Here is an 18920-nt window from a genome sequence, read left to right on the forward strand (position 1 = left end):
GCGGGGAGATGCTGGATGGAAGAGTGGGACGAGGAAAAAAGGAAACAATGGTGGAACAATGGGAATGCTGGCTGGAAGTGGGGAGAGATGGAAGACCCTGGTTGGAACTGTGGAAAGAGAAAGAAGAGAAATGCTGAATGGAAGGGGAGACAAAGAGGGAAGACACTGGATAGATGGAAGGAAGAGAGAAAAAGGGGAAATTCTGGATGGAAAGGGAGAGACCAAGATGGATGGATGGGAGAAGAGGGAAATGCTAGGAGAGATAGAGGGAAGATACTGGATGGATGGAAGAGGGAGAAAAAGAGGGGAAATGCTGGATGGATGGGGAAGAAACAGGGGAAATTCTGAATAGAAGAGTGGGGAGAGAAACAGGGGAGACAATGGATGGAAGGGTGGAAATAGAAAGAAAGGTGCTGGATGTAAGAATGGGGAGAGAAAGAGGGGAAATGCCAGAAGAAAGAGGGAAAATTCTGGATGGAAGGGAAGAGACAAAGAGGGAAGACAATGCAATGTAATGTAATATGGTTCTTGTATCCCACTAATTCCCAATCAATAAAGTTCAAAGCGGGTAACAAGGATAAAAGATAAGCAATACAGAGTATCGTAGTTAGGAAGTAATTATGAATTAACAAATACAAGGAGCAAGTAATGCAACATGTCATAAGTAGAATTCCAGATCAGTTACAGAAACAGTGACATATCATTAGAGAGAAACTTCTTAACTAAGTTTTCAGATCTTTACAAAAAGCAAGGTATGATGAAGAAACACAACGATCTGATGGCAAAGATAGCTGAAAATTAACAGCTTGATAATGAAGAGTTTTCTAAAATGTTCTTATATCAAATACCAGAGAATGATGATATGGATCTCTAGTCCTCAAGGTTCTGCTATCAGAAGGAAAATACATCAATCTGAGAAAATATTCCAGGGAAGAACCATCAAATGGGGGAAAGGGGGAAATGCTGGACAGAAGCGGAAGAAAGAGGGAAGATGCTGGATGGATGGAGACAAACACAGAAGATGTAGAACGGAAGGATGTTGAGAGAAATAAGGGAAATGCTGGATGGAAGAGAGAAAGAAAGGAGAGAGAGAAAGAGGGGAAATGAATGGGTGACGGGAGTAACAAGGGAAAGATGCTGGATAGAAGGATGTTAAAAGAAAGAGGGGAGATTCTGGACAGATGAGGAAGGCAAAGAGGGAAAGATGCTGGATAAAGAGGGAAAGAGGATAGTTAATGAAAAACTAGAAAATAAGAGGAAGGGGATTAAGAGAACCAGGATAAGGGAAAGAGACGGAAAGCTGTAGGTAGATGCAGTAAAAGGAGGAAAATTGAAGACTGAATAGTAAGAATGAATTAAATCTACACAGAGGAATAATAAATTGAAGAAAGTTGAAAGGAAAAGGAGGGAAGAGAAAAATAGCACAAAGTTAAAAGATGGAGGAAGGCAGAAACCAGACTTCGAACAACACAATTAGAAAAACAAAGTAACCAGACAACAAAGGTAGAAAAAGAAATTTTATTTTCTATTTTGTTATCAGAATGTGTCCCTTTTTTTGGAATGTCCATATCAAATTCTTTGCAGAGCATAACTTGGGGGGGGGGGGGGCACTGGGTTGAAATTGGACTTGAAGTTCAGAAACAGTACTCCATAGGGTATCAATTCTAAAAAATAACAGTTTTAAGTAGAAATCAAATCCATGGAAGATAGCAAAATACCAGACTATGTGAAATTACCTCTCTAAAACAAAGCGAATCTATTTTAATGGGGCAAACAAGCATGCAACTTTAGCCCTACCTTCTCTCCCAAGCCACTGCTCCAGGTCCATGAGTATCCCTGGATGAAATACTACTGTAGTCCCACACCTCTTACTAAGCCTGCACAGGCCAACTTATAGCACCTCTCTTCAGGTTAATGCACTTTTGCCACAATGCTCATAGCCCTACACTACCGATTTTGGGGACGCCTTTGGGAGTCACACCCCACAGTTGGCAAGCAATATGTTAAGTAAAGTCAATCAAATTTGGCACTGGGTTTCAGCCGAAAATGTGGTGTTGCAGATTGGCTCTATATTTCACCCCCTATTTACTGAACAATACTACCAATGCAACTGTAGTTAAAATGCTAGCCAGTTTTGGGCATCAGGTTCAGTGCTGAAGAGGCAGAGCTAAAGGGATTTAATGTTTAATAAAAATCTCATACATCATGGTTTACATAATAAAAATGACATTAAAATAGAATAGATAGGAGAAATAATGGCATTCATCCAGACAAAAGGAGCAAGTGCTCCAGCTGGACCCCAGAGTTCACACACCATCCACTGTCTACAATGCCATGTTGAAGGAAATTTTTAAAAAATCTTGGAATGACTGTTCAGATTGAATACAGGAAGTAAGATTGTTCCACAATTTAGGGGCCAGGAAATTGAAGGTGGAAGTTCATATAGATTCATAGTGAACTTGTCTGTGATTGGGACAGACCAAACAGTAGGAGTCCAATGATCTAAGGGCTCGAGAAGGGGTATGAGGGATAGCGAGTATGGCCAAATAAAATGATTGTCCTAAGTAGTACGTCTTATGGGTGAGCCAGAGAATTTTAAAGGGGATGCAGTAACAGACTAGTAACCAGTGTAGGCGAGTAAATACATTTTTTTTTGTAATTTGAATTTTTACTGAGATTTGCCAATCATATGACAAATTGTTAAACAATATATGCAGCAATAGTATTTAAGAAAACAAGCATCCCGTCCAAAAGTAAAGTTGCAACATTAACTCACCCTTTAATTACCCCTAACAGAAACAATCACCCCCCCCAGTACTTCAACTAAATGCACATGGTAACTGAACAATGTAATACTGTGAAAACCCCCATGTGTGCTCAGAAGGATCTGGTCTGTTCTTAAATGCTGTGAGCTTTTCCATTAAAATGACATATTTAAGACTATGATGCCATCTAGTGATTGAAATTGGGTTTGTAAATTTTCTTTCAGCAGCAACTACAAATCCGGCAGCATAGAAACAACAGCTCTGAAACCTAAGTAAGTGACACATTGATACTGGAGAGATTGAAGTTCAAAAGCATATCATCCTAACTGTATAGCAGAGCCTAGAAATATTTGCCATTGTTTGAACAAGAGCCCAAAATGTAGCCACTAGCAGGCAGTTCTTTCACATATGGATAAGGGTACCACAATTTCTCCAACAGAGAGGATCCGCTTTTACAGTATCTTTATATAATCAGTAGGGAGCGGAGGTACCAATGCATCAGAATCTTTAAACTATTTTCTTTGAAAAGAGATGAAATAGAAAAGGAATTTGAAGATCTGACAATATCTTCCCAGTCTCTTTCCAGGCAACTAAATAATGGGGTAAGTGGATGAAATCTTTGATCATGGCAGAGAAATTGGACAGCAATATTTTGGAGTGTCTGGAGTTGTCTCAGCCGGTTGGATGAAACACCCACACACACCACACTGCAGTAATCCAGTCGTGATATCAGCAAGAAACAAGAGTGTGGAATGAGTCAAAATCAAGGAAAAAGTGTAAATAACAGTCTGAGAAAGGTAAAGAAGCAAAGTATATTCACATTCCCCCCACTATTCAGCTGGCGACAGTCAGCGTTTTTTTAAATGCAAAGTCTGGGCACCGGTACTGAATACTGGGAACTAAATTTGGGCGGGCTGGGCGCCGGAGTTTACAGGCCTGGCCGATATTCTGCTGGGGCTGAACAAGAGTTATGCGGATACAAGCAATGAATATCAGGCCAGCACCCTCATAAATATTTTTTATTGTTAAAACCTGATCCCTCTCCTGGCCTCTCTAATACCCCCCCCCCCCCTCCCTCCTCAGTCAGGATGCCCTAAGTCTCTTCCCTCCTTCCCAAAAGAAACCATCCAATGTCTAGGTAAGCGCCCTCGGGCCTACCTGTCTCCCTGATGGTCCATGAGGTATCTTTGGAGGCAGGTGCACAGCCCCCTCACTGCTCCATTTCAAAATGGCTGCTGTGAAAGGTCACAGCAGCCATTTTGACAAGCAGCCATGAGGGGCTGCGCTCCTGCCCCCAATGACCCCCATAGGATCACCAGGGAGACGGGTAGGCCCAGGGGGGCCAACCTAGACATCAAGGGGGAGGGGAGGGACTTTGGGTATTAGAGAGGATTGGGAGGGGGATTGATAGTGTTTTAGCAACAAAAAATAGATATGTAGGTACCAGTCGGACATGGTTAAAAGTGAGGTGAAGGAAGCTATTGGAGCTAAAAGAAAATCCTTCAGAAAATGGAAGAAGGATCCGACTGAAAATAATAGGAAACTGTATAAAGAATGGCAAGTCAAATGCAACGCACTGATATGGAAGGCAAAGAAAGACTTTGAAAAGAAGATTGCATTGCAGGCAAAAACTTATAGTAAAAACATTTTTAGGTATATAAGCAAGAAGCCGGCAAAAGAATTGGTTGGATCGCTACATGACAGAGAGGTAAAAGGGGCACTCAGGGAAGATAAGGCATAGCGGAGAGATTAAATTAATTCTTGGCTTCGGTCTAGACCGAGGAAGATGTGAGAGAGATATCGGTGCCAGAAATGGTATTCAATGCTGACGAGTCAGAGAAACTGAATCAAGTATATGTAAACCTGGAAGATCTAATGGGGCAATTTGACAAACTGAAGAGTAGCAAACTGCCAGGACCAGACGTTATACATCCCAGACTATTGACAGAATTGAAAATTGAACTTGCAGAACTATTGTTAGTAATATGTAATGTATCTTTAAAATCAAGCATCGTACCGGAAGATTGGAGGGTGGCCAATGTAACGCCAATTTTTTAAAAAGGGCTCCAAAGGTGATCCAGCAAATTACAGACTGGTGATCCTGGTGTCAGTTCCGGGCAAAATGGTAGAGACTATTATAAAGAACAAAATTACAGAGCATATTAAAAAGCATGGATTAATGAGACAAAGCCAACATGGATTTAGTGAAGGGAAATCTTGCCTCACCAATCTATGCAGTTCTTTGAAGGGGTGAACAAACAAGTGGATAAAGATGAGCCGGTCGATATCGTGTATCTGGAATTTCAAAAGGCATTTGACAAAGTACCTCATGAAAGACTTCATAGGAAATTGGAAAGTCATGGGATAGAAGCAAGTGTTCTATTGTGGACAAAAAACTGGTTAAAGGATAGAAAACAGAGAGTAGGGTTAAATGGTCAGTATTCTCAATGGAGAAGGGTAAATAGTGGAGTTCTACAGTGTTGGGACCGCTACTTTTTAACATATTTACAAAAGATCTAAAGATGGGAATAACTAGTGAGGTAATTACATTTGCCAACACCACAAAGTTATTCACAGTTGTTAAACTGCAACAGTATTGTGAAAATTGAAAGATAACCATAAGAGACTGGGAGACCGGGCATCAAAATGGCAGATGATGTTTAATGTGAGCAAGTGCAAAATGATGCATGTGGGAAAGAGGAACACGAACTATAGCTACATGATGCAAGGTTCTGCTTTAGGAGTCACTGACCAGGAAAAGGACCAAAAAGTCATCATTGACAATACTTTGAAACCCTCTGCTCAGTGTGTTGCGGTGGCAAAGGCGGCAAATAGAATGTTAGGTATTATTAGATCCATACCGAAACTGAGTGTTAACATCAGCTTGCAAAATGTGATGTTCTCATCCATGCAGGGACAGTGTGAAAAATGGCCACTGCGAGGAGGCAGCCAAAGATCAGCGATGCTGACACATTGCTGCTGGCCACGCGCTTCCTTAGGAAGCCAGCCAGGTATGTTACTATACCTGGCAACAGAAAAGAGAAGTTACAATTCTTACAGGAGGGGCTGGCTTTGTCTCACAGACATAACAAACAAGCCTCCTACCCCAGAGAGGTAAGTGCAAGAAAGCAGACTAAGTTTCATGACAGCATCAGTCAGCTGTGACCACTGTACACGAATGCACTCTCTTGCATGTCACTTCTGCAACTTAGGCAATGGAGAATGAAGTGACTAGCTCTGAGCGATAAGCCCCAGTGGTGGGAATTGAACCTGGAGGAATTGGAATTCAAAAGCTTAAAAAGCTAATTAATTAATAAAGTCCAAACAGGGTGTGTGTAGACAAAAATATTCAGGTACAATATACAGGATGTGCATTCTATCAAAACCCAACACAGACCGCGTTTCAACAGGAATATGCCTTCATCAGGGGTCCTATGAATGGGGCAACAGGCAACCTGCTGTCAGTTACATTTTGGAAAATGTGATGTCTGCAGGCCATATTTGTAGTACGCTGTCAGCACTAAACAAATTTTTATTTTTGTTACATTTGTACCCCGCGCTTTCCCACTCATAGCAGGTTCAATGCGGCTTATATATTATATACAGGTACTTATTTGTGCCTGGGGCAATGGAGGGTTAAGTAACTTGCCCAGAGTCACAAGGAGCTGCCTGTGCCTGCAGTGGGAATCGAATCTATCAGTGGGAGTCAAAAGTGGCATCCTCTCAAAATTAATAGCGTGAGAGAATGCCACTTTTGACTCCCGCTGTTACATTTACTTTTTGAAAGTTTTAGAGTGTCGCACCTGTAGTGCTGACGGCGTACTACAAATATCTTATGGTCAGCAAGGCCTATGTTGGGTTTTGATGGAATGCACATCTTGTATATTGTACCTGAAGATTTTTGCCTACACACGCTGTTTGGACTTTATTAATACATTTATTTTTTAAATTTTTGAATTCCAGGTCCTCCTTGTTCTTCTTTGGACCCTTCCACTTTTTTTTGACTATTCAGGTTTTGTGAAAGGTTCCTTTTCCTTCTTTGTTGTTTGGGATTTGAACCCGCCATGCCTGAATGATAAGTCAACTGTTCTAACCACTACGCTACATTAGTGGTTTGAGCACCCGTCCTGACATCCAGAGGTGCCCGGTCCAAATCCCACTGCTGCTCCATGTGAGCTTGGACAAGTCACTTAACCCTCCATTGCCTCAGATACAAGCTTAGATTGTGAGCCCTCCAGGGGCAGGGAACTATCCAGTGTACCTGAATGTAATTCACCTTAAGCTACTACTGAAAAAGGTGTGAGCAAAATCCAAATAAATAAATAACCATTTGTCTTGGTCATCTGTACTGAATCTACTGGAGGACTGCCTGCTCATGTATGAGATCAATGAAACCACCCCAACAGTCTTTTCCCCCATGATGTCACTCCTTTATGTAAACCCCACTGCAAATAGCAATGTAGCATTCTGAAACATCTGTCACATGACTGCCACTCAACCTTCTCCCTTACTGGCAGAAACTATGAAACAGACAACAGAGGTGGAAAAGCAAGTGTCTGAGATCGCGATTCTAAAACAGAAATTGCAAGCACAGCATGACAAAATTGGAAGATTTAGAAAATAGAGCCCGGCGAAGTAACTTGAGAATTGTAGGTTTACCTAAGAAGTTACCAGACAGGAATTTGGGCCCTCTTTTGGAACAATGGCTGGCTAAGGAATTCGCACTGACAGTAATGGGCCACTTTGTATTAACAGAACGCACAGAGTTGGGAAGCTACAGGAGGACAAACAACAACCAAGAGTGGTAATCGTTAAGGTACATAACTACATTCATAAAGCTGAAATTTTGTTGGGATATCGATCAAAAAGCTGAAATATGAGGGAATGCTGATACGGATTTTTCAAGATTACTCCGTCAGCGTGCAAGAGAAGAGGCAACGGTTTACCCCAATTTGTGCAGCTCTTGTTGAAAAGAAAATTCGTTTCATGCTGGTGTACCCTGCACTTTTGAAGGTGCAGATTGAAGGCAAGTGGAATTCTTTTGATTCAGCTACTGCGGCGAAGGACTTTATTAACAAGGAGGCAAAAGAATCCGGTTCACCCTCTAGATGAGCCGAGGCCTCCTTTCCATTGTTGGCTGCGGGGCTATTGTACTACACAGGCGGATTTCAAGTTAGTGCTACTCTTCACAGGACCTGAAGTTTGAGGGGACAAGTTATCAACGTGCATGGAACTGATGAGTGGGGCACAGTGGTTGTTGGTGGGGAGCGGGGACCCCAGCATGTTTTGTGATCTTTTACATGGTGGCGGTTAGACCACCGGGTTTAGAGGGCCAGTTTCAGGGTGGGAGGGGGAGTTCTGGGGGGCAGGGGGAGGGGTGGGGCGGAGGGTAGGTTGTGGGTGTTGAATTGGTTTCGGGTGTGGCAGTGTGTGAAGGATGGGGATGGTTTGAGAGGGGGGGTTGGGCTTTGGGAAGGAGGCATGCGATGTACTATATTCTGGAAGGGGAGGGTGAGAATAGCCACTTTCTATTGGTTACTGGTTTTTCCTTGAGTAGGTGTGGGGATACCTTGTTGTGTTTTGGGCTTATAGACTGTTTAAATATGGAACGGTTATGGGATCTGAAGGGCTGGCCGAGACCTCTGGATTTGATGAGAATTTGTATCAGGGGTGTGCAGTACTCTTCCTTCAGGGATGCCCCAATATAGAGTAATAACATGGAATGTGGGGGGATCTCCTCCCCGATAAAGCGGAAGAAGATACTATCCCATTTAAAACGCCTTAAGGCGGATATTGCATGCCTGCAGGAGACCCGACTCTCAGACTCGGAGCACAGTAAGTTAAAGCAGGCCTGAGTGGGTCAGGTTAGTTACGCCTCCTCTGGAGCACGGAAGGGGGGTGTAACGATTTTATTTCACAAAAAACTAGTCCAGACCTCTGAGGTCCTCCTGCAGGATCCTCAGGGGAGGTATCTTCTGACAAAATTGTGGCTGCAAGGCCAAGAGCTCTATTTACTATCTGTGCATGCTCCTACCACTTATGGCCTAAGGTTTTTTCCGGAGCTGCTGAAAAAAACTCATTCCCTATCAGGGCAAGCCACTAATTGGTGTGGGGGATATGAATACTTTAATGGACACCGAGGTTGATTGCACAGGGACTAGGGGTGGTGGGGCATCGGACAGGGCGGATAAGGGCATGTTACAATCCTTCTCCACCTCCCTCTCGGTGATAGACGTGTGGAGATTATTGCACCCTGGGGAAAGGGATTTCTATCATCAATCGTGAGCCCATGGGACATGGGCAAGACTGGACTACATCTTAGTGTCTACTTCCCTCTTCCCATGGGTCAATGAAGCTAAAATGGAGCAAGAGGTGATTTCTGATCACGCCCCTGTCTGGTTTGAGCTGGAAGCTCCAGTGCATTTTCAATCGCCCCGAGTTAGAGATTCCAGAGTTAATTGGCCAAGGACGGGGACTTTCAGGGCTACCTACAGTCACGATGGGAGATCTATCTCGCTCATAATAAACAACATAGATCAAACCCACAGTTATTTTGGTGCGCGGCAAAGGCAGTACTGCACGGTAAGATTATCTCTTATGTAGCAATGAGACGCAGGAAGGTTGCCACTGGCATTTTCAATTTAGACAGACAGCTGTGCAAGGCCAAGCATGCATACCTGAACTCCCCATTGCAAGTTAATAGAGACAACTACGTGGCCCTGCAGGTGACACTCAACTCCTTGTTACAAGAGCAGACACAATGTCTTACACTATACCAAAAATATCACTTCCACAGGTTCAGTAACAGATCTGGGGGCCTTCTTGCACGGGTGGTTAAATCGTGGGGGGGAAAACCATAGTATCTCAGCCTTGAGAGATGCCACGGGAACAATGGTAAATCACCCTGATTTGGTGATGCAGCTTTCGCGGGAGCATTTTCAGCAGCTTTATAGGAGAGAGGCATCGCCAGAGAGGGGTAAAGTGAGTGAATCTCTGGCTAGGGCAGGGATGCCTAAGCTGGCAGCAGAGGCACCCCCTTACAGCCTAAAGAACTCCAATATGCAATCAAGGGGCTAAAACCCTTTTCAGCACCCTGGGCCAATGGGTTCTCTGGGGAATTCTACAAAATCCTACAACTCTCTTTGGTGGGACCCTTATTTGATTATCATCAGTCTGTTATCCAAGGGGAGCCATTTCCCAAATATGAGAATACGGTGTGTGATAAAGTCACCTCCAGGATAGTTGGGTTAAGGCAGTTTCAGTCTAAAATACAAGTCCCAGAAGGCATTGCAGGCAAGGAGCCAGAGAGGGAGATGAAGAACCCGGCTGGACTCCTAGCTGCAATCAGGGAAGACATGGGTGTAAGCTAGGAGGAGGTGTAGATTGGCTGCCACTAGGGGGAAAGAGAGATAGGAAACCCTGTGTGCAGGAGCTCCTCATTAGGCTCATGCTCAACTCAGCTGGTATGGGTGTGTAGAGAAGCTAATGAGTAGAGAATGATTGGTTGTGAAGGCAGAAGCCAGGGATTGATTAGGCAGGTGGGAAGGAGTCCCAGCAGAGTTCAGTTCAGGAGCAGCAGAAGGAGAGAAGCAGTTGCAGGCTGAAAATCCTTGGGCAGGGAGGTCCCTAAAGAACTGAAGCAGGCTGAGATTCCTTGGGTGAGAGGAAATCCCAAAAGTATTGAATTCACTGGGAAGCTGATGCAGGGGAAAACCCTTGGGTAGAAGGAGTCCCTAAAATATTTAACTCTCCTGAAGGTAAAGAGGATAGAAGATAGAAAATGCTGCTTAGTGACTGGACTGTGATGATGAACTGAAAGAACTGCTTGTCTTGTGAATTGAATTACTGTTTACTGTGCACTGGATAAAGAGCCCAGACTGGAGCCTGTATGCCTGTATTGAATCCTGGTATGTGCTATGCTGCTGTTGGAACTGTGTACTAGAAACCTGCATAGAATAGAAGTCCTTAAGATTGAAGTTACTGGTGGACATCTATTTCTTCATTGTGCTGGGAGCCTGTGGCTGGAGGAGATTGTTCTATCCTTGGCTGCACCTAGGGGCACCTGGTTACAGGTGTTAATCTCTCTCCTTCTTAAGCCAGGTAAACCTCCAGAACCCCTGAATCAAACCGCCCTATTTCTTTGATAAATGTAGATATTAAATTATTAGCAAAGGCCCTGGCGTATAGGTTGGTGACTCACCTCCCAGACTTGATCAGCCCTGCTCAAGTAGGGTTTATACCTAAGCGACACTAGGTATTACATGTCCAAAGAATTATTTTATCCATGGCACATTGCAGGCATCATAACACCCCCAGTATGCTGGTTAGTCTGGATGCTGCTAAAGCATTTGATCATGTAGGGTGGGGATATTTGTTCCAGGTGCTTGGATGGGTAGGCCTACCTGAATAGTTTCTACAGGCACTGAGAGCACTCTATGAAGGCCTAGAGGCGCAAATGGTGGCTAATGGTGGTAGGTCAGCAAGCTTTGAGGTACAACGCGGAACAAGGCAGGGTTGTCCCTTGTCTCCCCTTTTATTTGACATCTCACTACAGCCTTTAATTCGTTTGCTGAATAACACCATTGAGATCCAGGGTGTGTGCTTAGGAACACAGGGGGTTGACATTAGCATATGCGGATGATGTCTTGCTCATCCTGTCTGACCCCCAGATCTCCCTTCCGTGCGCACTGGAACTCCTGCGGCAGTATGGTGCCCTGTCAGGGTTCTCTTAACTTGCATAAATCCTGTGTGTTGGCGCTAGATGAAGGGCTGAGATGATCCTGGAGGGGGAAGCTCCCGCTTAGTTGGAAGGGCACGGCTTTGAAATACCTGGGGATAATAATTCCAAGAGACCTCACCTCTTTGTATGCAGTTAATATTATTCCACTTCTTAAGATGACTAGGCGTAAATTGACTCTTTGGCAAACCCTACCTCTGTCACTATGGGGACGGATTGCACTATTCAATATGATATTAGCCCCCAAGTGGCTATATTTATTCCAGCAACTACCCCTATTCTTAAAAAGGAGAAAGGAGAGGATGTTGGGACGACTCCTGCAGGGTTACTTATGGCAAGGGAAGAAGCCTAGACTCCCGCTGGCGATGATCTCTACCCCCAGGGAATATGGGGGGATGGGCCTCTTGAGTATCAGATACCTAACAATTGCATGTGCGATGCGACATATAAATGATTGGTTCCGGGGCACTACAGAATTTTCTTTAACACTGTTGGAGACCACCTTATTTCCAGATATTCATTTCAGCCAACTGTTGCATACTGGGGGTAGATTGCCAGCGCACGCCTTTCAGCGGCACCCACTATTGCACTCTCTCAGAGCTACCTGGCGCTGGCTGTGTAGGAGACATCACATTTCTGCCGAGATCATCCATCTGCTCTCAATATACAATAACCCTGCATTTCCTCCGGGGCAAGAGAGCAGTATATTCAGTCAATGGGCAAAGAAGGGGATTATCTATTTAGCTCAGGTTGTAGATGAGGAGGGTCATATTAGACCTTATTCTTATCTACAGATTAAATATGGTATTCCATCAGCACACCAATTCACATACCTACAATTGCAGCACTACATCTTATCCCTGAAATGGACGGACCTGACTGAGGATGTACTGGATGTGCTCTCAGAGGCATATTCCCTAGGGGCTCAACAGTTGGTGTCCTTAAAATTCCACCACCAACAGTTGAAAGACACAACCACAGAATTAGATTATGCACGCTTGGCCTCCTGCTGGTCGCAGGATCTTAGTGGCAAAGTGACATCGGATTTGTGCAAAAATTATATAAAACACTTTTACTCACAACGTTTATCGATCCTACAGAGAGAGAAGTTATATAAATTTATATTAAGAATGTATGTATCCCCTCAGCGGGCATTCAGAGCGAGGATATCTAAGAGTGGATCTTGTAAAAAGTGGGGGGGGGGGGGGGGGGCTGGCTACCTAGGGCACATGTTTTGGTCTTGCCCCAAGGTTCAAAGTTTTTGGAAAGGACTGCTAGGGGCGGTGGATGCATTATGGAGTTGTACATTAGTGTGTGATCCCTTGCTTCTCTTTAATAGCTACACATATACATCTGTTCCCCCCTTGGGTTTTAAGGGCTTTATATGGATGGCAATATTTTTTGGGATCAATGTCATCCTGAGTTCTTTGCTGTCTGACACGGGACCTTCTCTAACGGTGTGGAGAATGCAGTTAATACACCAGATGAGACTGGATAGATGTGGTGTGAAAAACTTAGACAGTGTACTGGGTTCCTGAATTCGGGAAATGTGGGAGCCGCTATAGCTCACCTTACCTTCCAGAGGGAGAAGTTATATTCTGAACTTCTAATTATACCAGAGCATGTCAGGGTGGGGGAGGTGGGTCAGGGTGTCAAGAAAAAGTTCTTCATGATATTTGGTTTTGCTTAGACTCTTATGACTTGATGATCCTATTTGTATAACTGTATAATTGTGAAAACATTGGAGTCCAATTTTGCTGTTCAATAAAAATTTTAAACATAAATATATGTGTTTAACTTGCATTAATGCAGTCAGGTACATATTACTAAAACATCCAAAAAGATCAGTGGGATTTTTTAATCCCTCACTTACTTGTCATTGGTGAGGTAAAAGAAACGCTTGCTCACACAGCCAATGTAGAGAAGAGACAGAGCATCCAAATGAGCAAAGATCTTTATCAATATTTCTGATGGCAAACTGCAAAACAAACAAGACAGGATTGTCAACTGTTGAGGACACACAGTGTCTACAGTTTATACACAAGGCTTACAGCAAGTCTCTGAGAATAAAGAGTAGAACAGATTTGGGTAATCACCTCCATAAATCCTTTGTAACAATTAAGGTAAGTTATTAACTTTCAAGGAACAAGAATCTTATCAGCTGTATTTTCTGATCTAAAATCTACTACTACTACTTAGCATTTCTACAGCACTGCCAGGGTTACGCAGCGCTGTACAAGTTTAAACATGGGGAAGGACGGTCCCTGCTCAAGAGAGCTTACTACAAACATATTACACCTACAGGATTCCAGTAGCCAAAAATGTTAAACTCTTAATTCCTTACTCATCACTTCAGCACATTCACAATTAACAGGTTTCCTAACGATCTTGTAAGCCCATCTGCCCACAATGATAAAAACTAGAAAGAAAAAGATGTCAAAACTGTCCTGGATGAGGAAGAATATCTTACAAATGGTCACACTAGGGCTGGCAGCTTGAATATATCCTCAATAGTATAGGCCAGAAAAACTGAACAAACTGGATGGGTCAACTGGTCTTTTTACATCATCATCATCATATGTAAGCCACATTGAGCCTGCAAATATGTGGGAAAATGTGGGATACAAATGTAACAAATAAATAATAAATACATAAATAAATCATTTACTATGTTCTAAAGGGATGAAGACTGCAACCAGCCCTGAACAATAGCAGATAAAACCATCAGAATTTTTTCTATCTACATGAGAAGTAAGTTGGCCTTCTGCACTTCTGGTACTCTCCACCACCCCCCCCCCCCCGCCACCCCCCCAATCCTCAGCATTGATGTAAGCCACCACTGCAGAACTGGAGAAAATTCACACTGTATTTCTGCAGAATCAGGCTTATGGCACTTCCTTTTTGGGCAGTTGATCGCCCTCTACGCTTCTGCCCTGGACCACAGACCCTGAGTCACTCAACCATGGCATTGTGCCCCCTGCCCACAGGGCCAGTTTTAGACTTACTGGGGCCCAGGGCAGAAATTAAGGAGGGGCCCCCTGATCCCCTCTCCTCCCTGCCCTCTCCCCCGATCTCCCCACGTGCATTGCTGCTACGCGGTCCAGGCATCTCTTACTCCTCTCCCCACCACAGTCCATCTCCTACTCCCTTCCCCTTGCCTTGTGATCTTCTTTAAAATTTTTATTCCCCATCTCAGAGGGGACCCAGTGCAGCTGCCATCCTCACAAGCTGCTCTGGCTGCCATGATCCGCCCAGGCAAAAACAGGAAATTGCGTTAGGGGGGTGGATAGCGGCAGAGAGGGCAAGCTTTGGTGCAGCTGGAAGCAGCTTGTGAGAAGGGAAATAAATCGGAAAGCTGAAGGGAAGGGAGGAGGAGACAAACTGTAGTAGGGAGCAGGTGTCCGGACTGCGGGCCCACCTGGAACCAGGGCACCTGCTCCGTCTGCCCCCCCCCCCCCAAAAAAAAATACCGGCCCTGCCTACCCACCTAGACAGGCATCTGTTTGTTTGTTTGTTACATTTGTACCCCGTGCTTTCCCACTCATGGCAGGCTCAATGCAGCTTACATGGGGCAATGGAGGGTTAAGTGACTTGCCCAGAGTCACAAGGAGCTGCCTGTGCCAGAAGTGGGAATTGAACTCAGCTCCTCAGTTCCCCAGGACCAAAGTCCACCACCCTAACCACTAGGCCACTCCTCCACCACTCACAGGAGCACCTTCAAGTTCACTCAATTCATTAATTTTCCAGTGATCAATCAAAAGAAATAACCAGGTCTCTGATTAAAGGGACAGTCTCATCCCAAAATCCTGCTCCTGTGCTGACCAGCATCCCAGGAGAAACTAAAGCAGAGGCCACATGTTTGCCCATGACCACTGGTATCAATGCTGATGACATCAAACTCAGGTCTTGAAGATAGCAAGCAATGAGCCAAGGGCATAAAACTAAGGAGTGCTGCATCTGCAAACAAAGCTTGATAATTCTCACCTAACTCGCGTAGATCTTCCTTTTCTTGGCATTGAAGCAGGCTCCCAGACACTCTAAGGACCAGTAGGGCTCCAATTTACTCTTGGTGAAATTGTCCACTCAATCCAAGCTCTGCAGGAGCAGGATTACAGGGACCACAGCAACCCAGCTTTCTGCTACTGATTTTGCCCTGATGAGCTAAGTGCACTACACAGACTCACAGCTGCCATCACCAGCATCTTTGAAAATGGCATGTGAAGCAGAGATGAGATGAGACTAAACAGAAAAGTACAAAACTGGAAGTGCCAGTCCAAAATCACAAGTCTCAAATTTCTGGTGATCTCTCCTGATAAGGATAATTGAGGTATGTGAGATCTTTTTTTTTTTTCTTTCATGAGAAACTACCTACTTCTAGCTGTCTCTGCCTCTTTTTCTTTTGTATATTCCTTCCTATACTAGGCCTGTAATATGGCCCTGCTAGCCCTCAGTTTTCCTAGCCTTGCTGTTCTCAGCATATTTTTAGTTTCTTCCTACAGCTGCATGTAAGCTACAGTGCTTTCTCAGTAAATGGAAAGTACATGTTACATGTCAAGGTGACACTTGGGACGAAATGAGGCTATGCGGCCCATATTTGGCATATATGGTGGTGATGAGAGACTGAGAATCCTGAGAGTCCAAGATGTTCCAACGGAAATATGTGTTCAGAGAAGAAGGACACCAGGTGTTTCATACTACTTATTTGTTAGCTGGTTTCCACGCTGGGAGCACGCTTTACTGATAAGGAATTAGCCAATTGCCACAAAGTGTGCATGTGAACACAAGTAGGAGAGGATGGTAGAATACAGGAAATTGCCATTTTTGTATATTACTATATTATTGTGATGGAAGGGAACAGGAAAATCCGTATATGATCACAAGTTAGTTTAGGAGAAATCACATGATTTGGGAGAAATGAAACTTATTTATGATATTTATATCCCACAGTATTCCCACCCATAGGCAGGCTCAATGTGGCGTACAATAATTAATAAGCAACAATAGTACAAAGTACAGTAGACAAGGTATATATACAGTATATATGTAATGGCTAAGAAAGTGTTTGCTGAGCAGTTTTGTTATTCAGTCTATGCGTCTGGCTACTGGGTGACAACCTGCTCCAGAGAGAACAATTATTTTGTATTGGCTTAATGAGATACCAATAAAGAATTTTACTGGTTGTGCCTATATCTAAGTCTGATTGTCTCTCTTATTCGAGCCTCTAGGGCTGAAGTGTTTTCCCCTCCCCAGGGGCAAGGGACAGGATTACACACTTTCCTATAACAAAATAGTTCCTTTCTGTTTGAACTATTTTAATTATTATTATAGATTGCTTTGCTATCACATTAAGGATAGGCGGTTTATTAGTGATAAACCCCAAGACCTTGAGGTATCCTTCCCTCCTCCCCTAAAGGACAGAAATCACCAAAAGTAATATCTAATCCAGAAATGAGGACTGCCCAAACACTGCAGTCGCCTGCTTTAAATCCAAATTATGACAATACTCTCCCCTCCATTTTGGAATTACAAATGAGATGGTGTACTGTCCTTGGCTCCATTACTACCTTAGGACTTGTACCACTGCTCCACATTACATGAGACAAACACAGAAACTGTTGGCAGGTAAAGACCATAAGGCCAATCCAGTGTGCCTATCTACACCAACAACTAAGTTCTAGACAGATAGATAAGGAAATGGGGATGGGTATGATGAAGGAAGGATGGGGAAGGTAAGACTAGGATAGTATGGAGTAGCTAGGGTGACATGGTTAATATATAGACATCGTCATAATAAGAGAAATGTGTAGGGTTATGTTGGGTCGTTTGGGTAAGCTAGTTTAAAGAGATGGGTTTTCAACATTTTCCTAAAAGGCAAATGGTCATTAATTGCTCTGATGGATCTTGGTAATGCGTTCCAATCTATTCAAGGTAGTTCAGCCTATTATGGGGGATGAAAACATCGGTACTCTACAGAAGAATAAGGGGTTAAGATTTAAGAGCAGATTCAAATAGGCTGGCTTTTAACTTGGATTTGAATAGAACCAGAAAGAACAATGTACCAACTCAGGAGGTTTATTCCAAGCATGTAGCACAGCAATGTGGAACAAAGTCTGGAGTAGAATGGAGAAAGGCACAGATAGGAGTGGCTTACATAATGAGAAGAGTTACCAAGGAAGGGTGTATAGAGAGATAAGAAAAGGAAATGAGGAACTACAGAATGCACGCATTTCTAGGTCTATAAGGGGTCCTTTTACTAAAGCTTAGCGTGTGCTAATGGACATTAGCCCACATGGCCCATAGCTATAAAATATGATGCGAAGCATTTAGTGTGTGCAAATTCCATTAGTGAGAGGTATGAACTGTATGTGGAAATCGATAGGAAGCCAATCAAATGGCTTGTGAAGAGTGGTTGTGAGTAGAACTGTATGAATATATTTACTATTAGGCTGGAAACGAATAATGAAAAATATTACTCAGCCGAATATGAATAATGGGCATTGAGTTTTAACAAGTAATAAAAGGCAGGATACAAATATGAAACAAATAAAAAAAAATAAACATGAAATCAGAGATCAAGTGTATTTCAGAAGGATTTAGCACAGTACAGCCCCAGATTATTCGTATTTGAATTTAAATCACTATTCATATTCAGGCGAATAATGTATTGGGGCCACTATTTGGGGCCGAATTGAATACAAATATTCAGTACGGCCCTTGTTATGATACCGGCTGAAGATGTCATGCAGCAAAATTTTAAAAAGATCAAAGGGAAGAAAGATGGTTCCGTGTGAGACCTGTGAGAAACAGGTTGTAGTAGTGGGAGGCGGTAAGAACAAATTGAAATTGGTTTTCCTGCTAATTTCCTTTCTTTAAGTCCTACTAGACCATCAAGAGAAGTGGGTTATACTCCACAAAAAGCAGAAGGCAGAGAACAACTGAGATGTCAATAAGTAGTAATGCAGCTCTGGAATCAGTCAGTATTCTACTGACAAAACAGCTCTGAAACACTCTTAAGAATATTATATATTAGTCTTATGGCTCCAATAACTTGACCATATCATTCTTGAAACTCATAGAATAACTTCTAGTCCCATAACTCACAAAAGGACTAGGCAGCCATACTACCGAGTCATTCTAAACCAATATAATATACAGATACACATAAAGATCAACAGGATGCATCTGCCCTCAAGGAGTCACACATCATGTAACCAACTACAAGGCCCCCACAGCCTACAGTCCACTGGAAGGATTCAACCAGAATATGTTTGATACAAGAGCTGGAACAACATATATTCAATCCCCAGGGTAAACATCACCCACATTTCACCTTCAGGAACCAAGCAGTAAGCAATAACCTCCAGGGAGAAGACAACAGTCCACATTCCATACCTAGGGATTATATAGCATTCAGATTA

At 43.3% G+C, this 18920-nt stretch overlaps 1 protein-coding gene across 1 annotated transcript in view; it reads right to left on the bottom strand.

Moving 5' to 3' along the window:
• Positions 1-18920, bottom strand: part of FBXO15 (F-box protein 15) — a 191982-nt gene that overhangs the window by 147150 nt on the left and 25912 nt on the right. The window contains 1 exon segment of the mRNA XM_030212777.1: positions 13376-13480. Within this exon segment, the coding sequence (XP_030068637.1) occupies positions 13376-13480 (105 nt within the window).

The sequence above is a fragment of the Microcaecilia unicolor genome, chromosome 1, assembly GCF_901765095.1.
Source record: "Microcaecilia unicolor chromosome 1, aMicUni1.1, whole genome shotgun sequence".
NCBI classification, from domain to species: domain Eukaryota; kingdom Metazoa; phylum Chordata; class Amphibia; order Gymnophiona; family Siphonopidae; genus Microcaecilia; species Microcaecilia unicolor.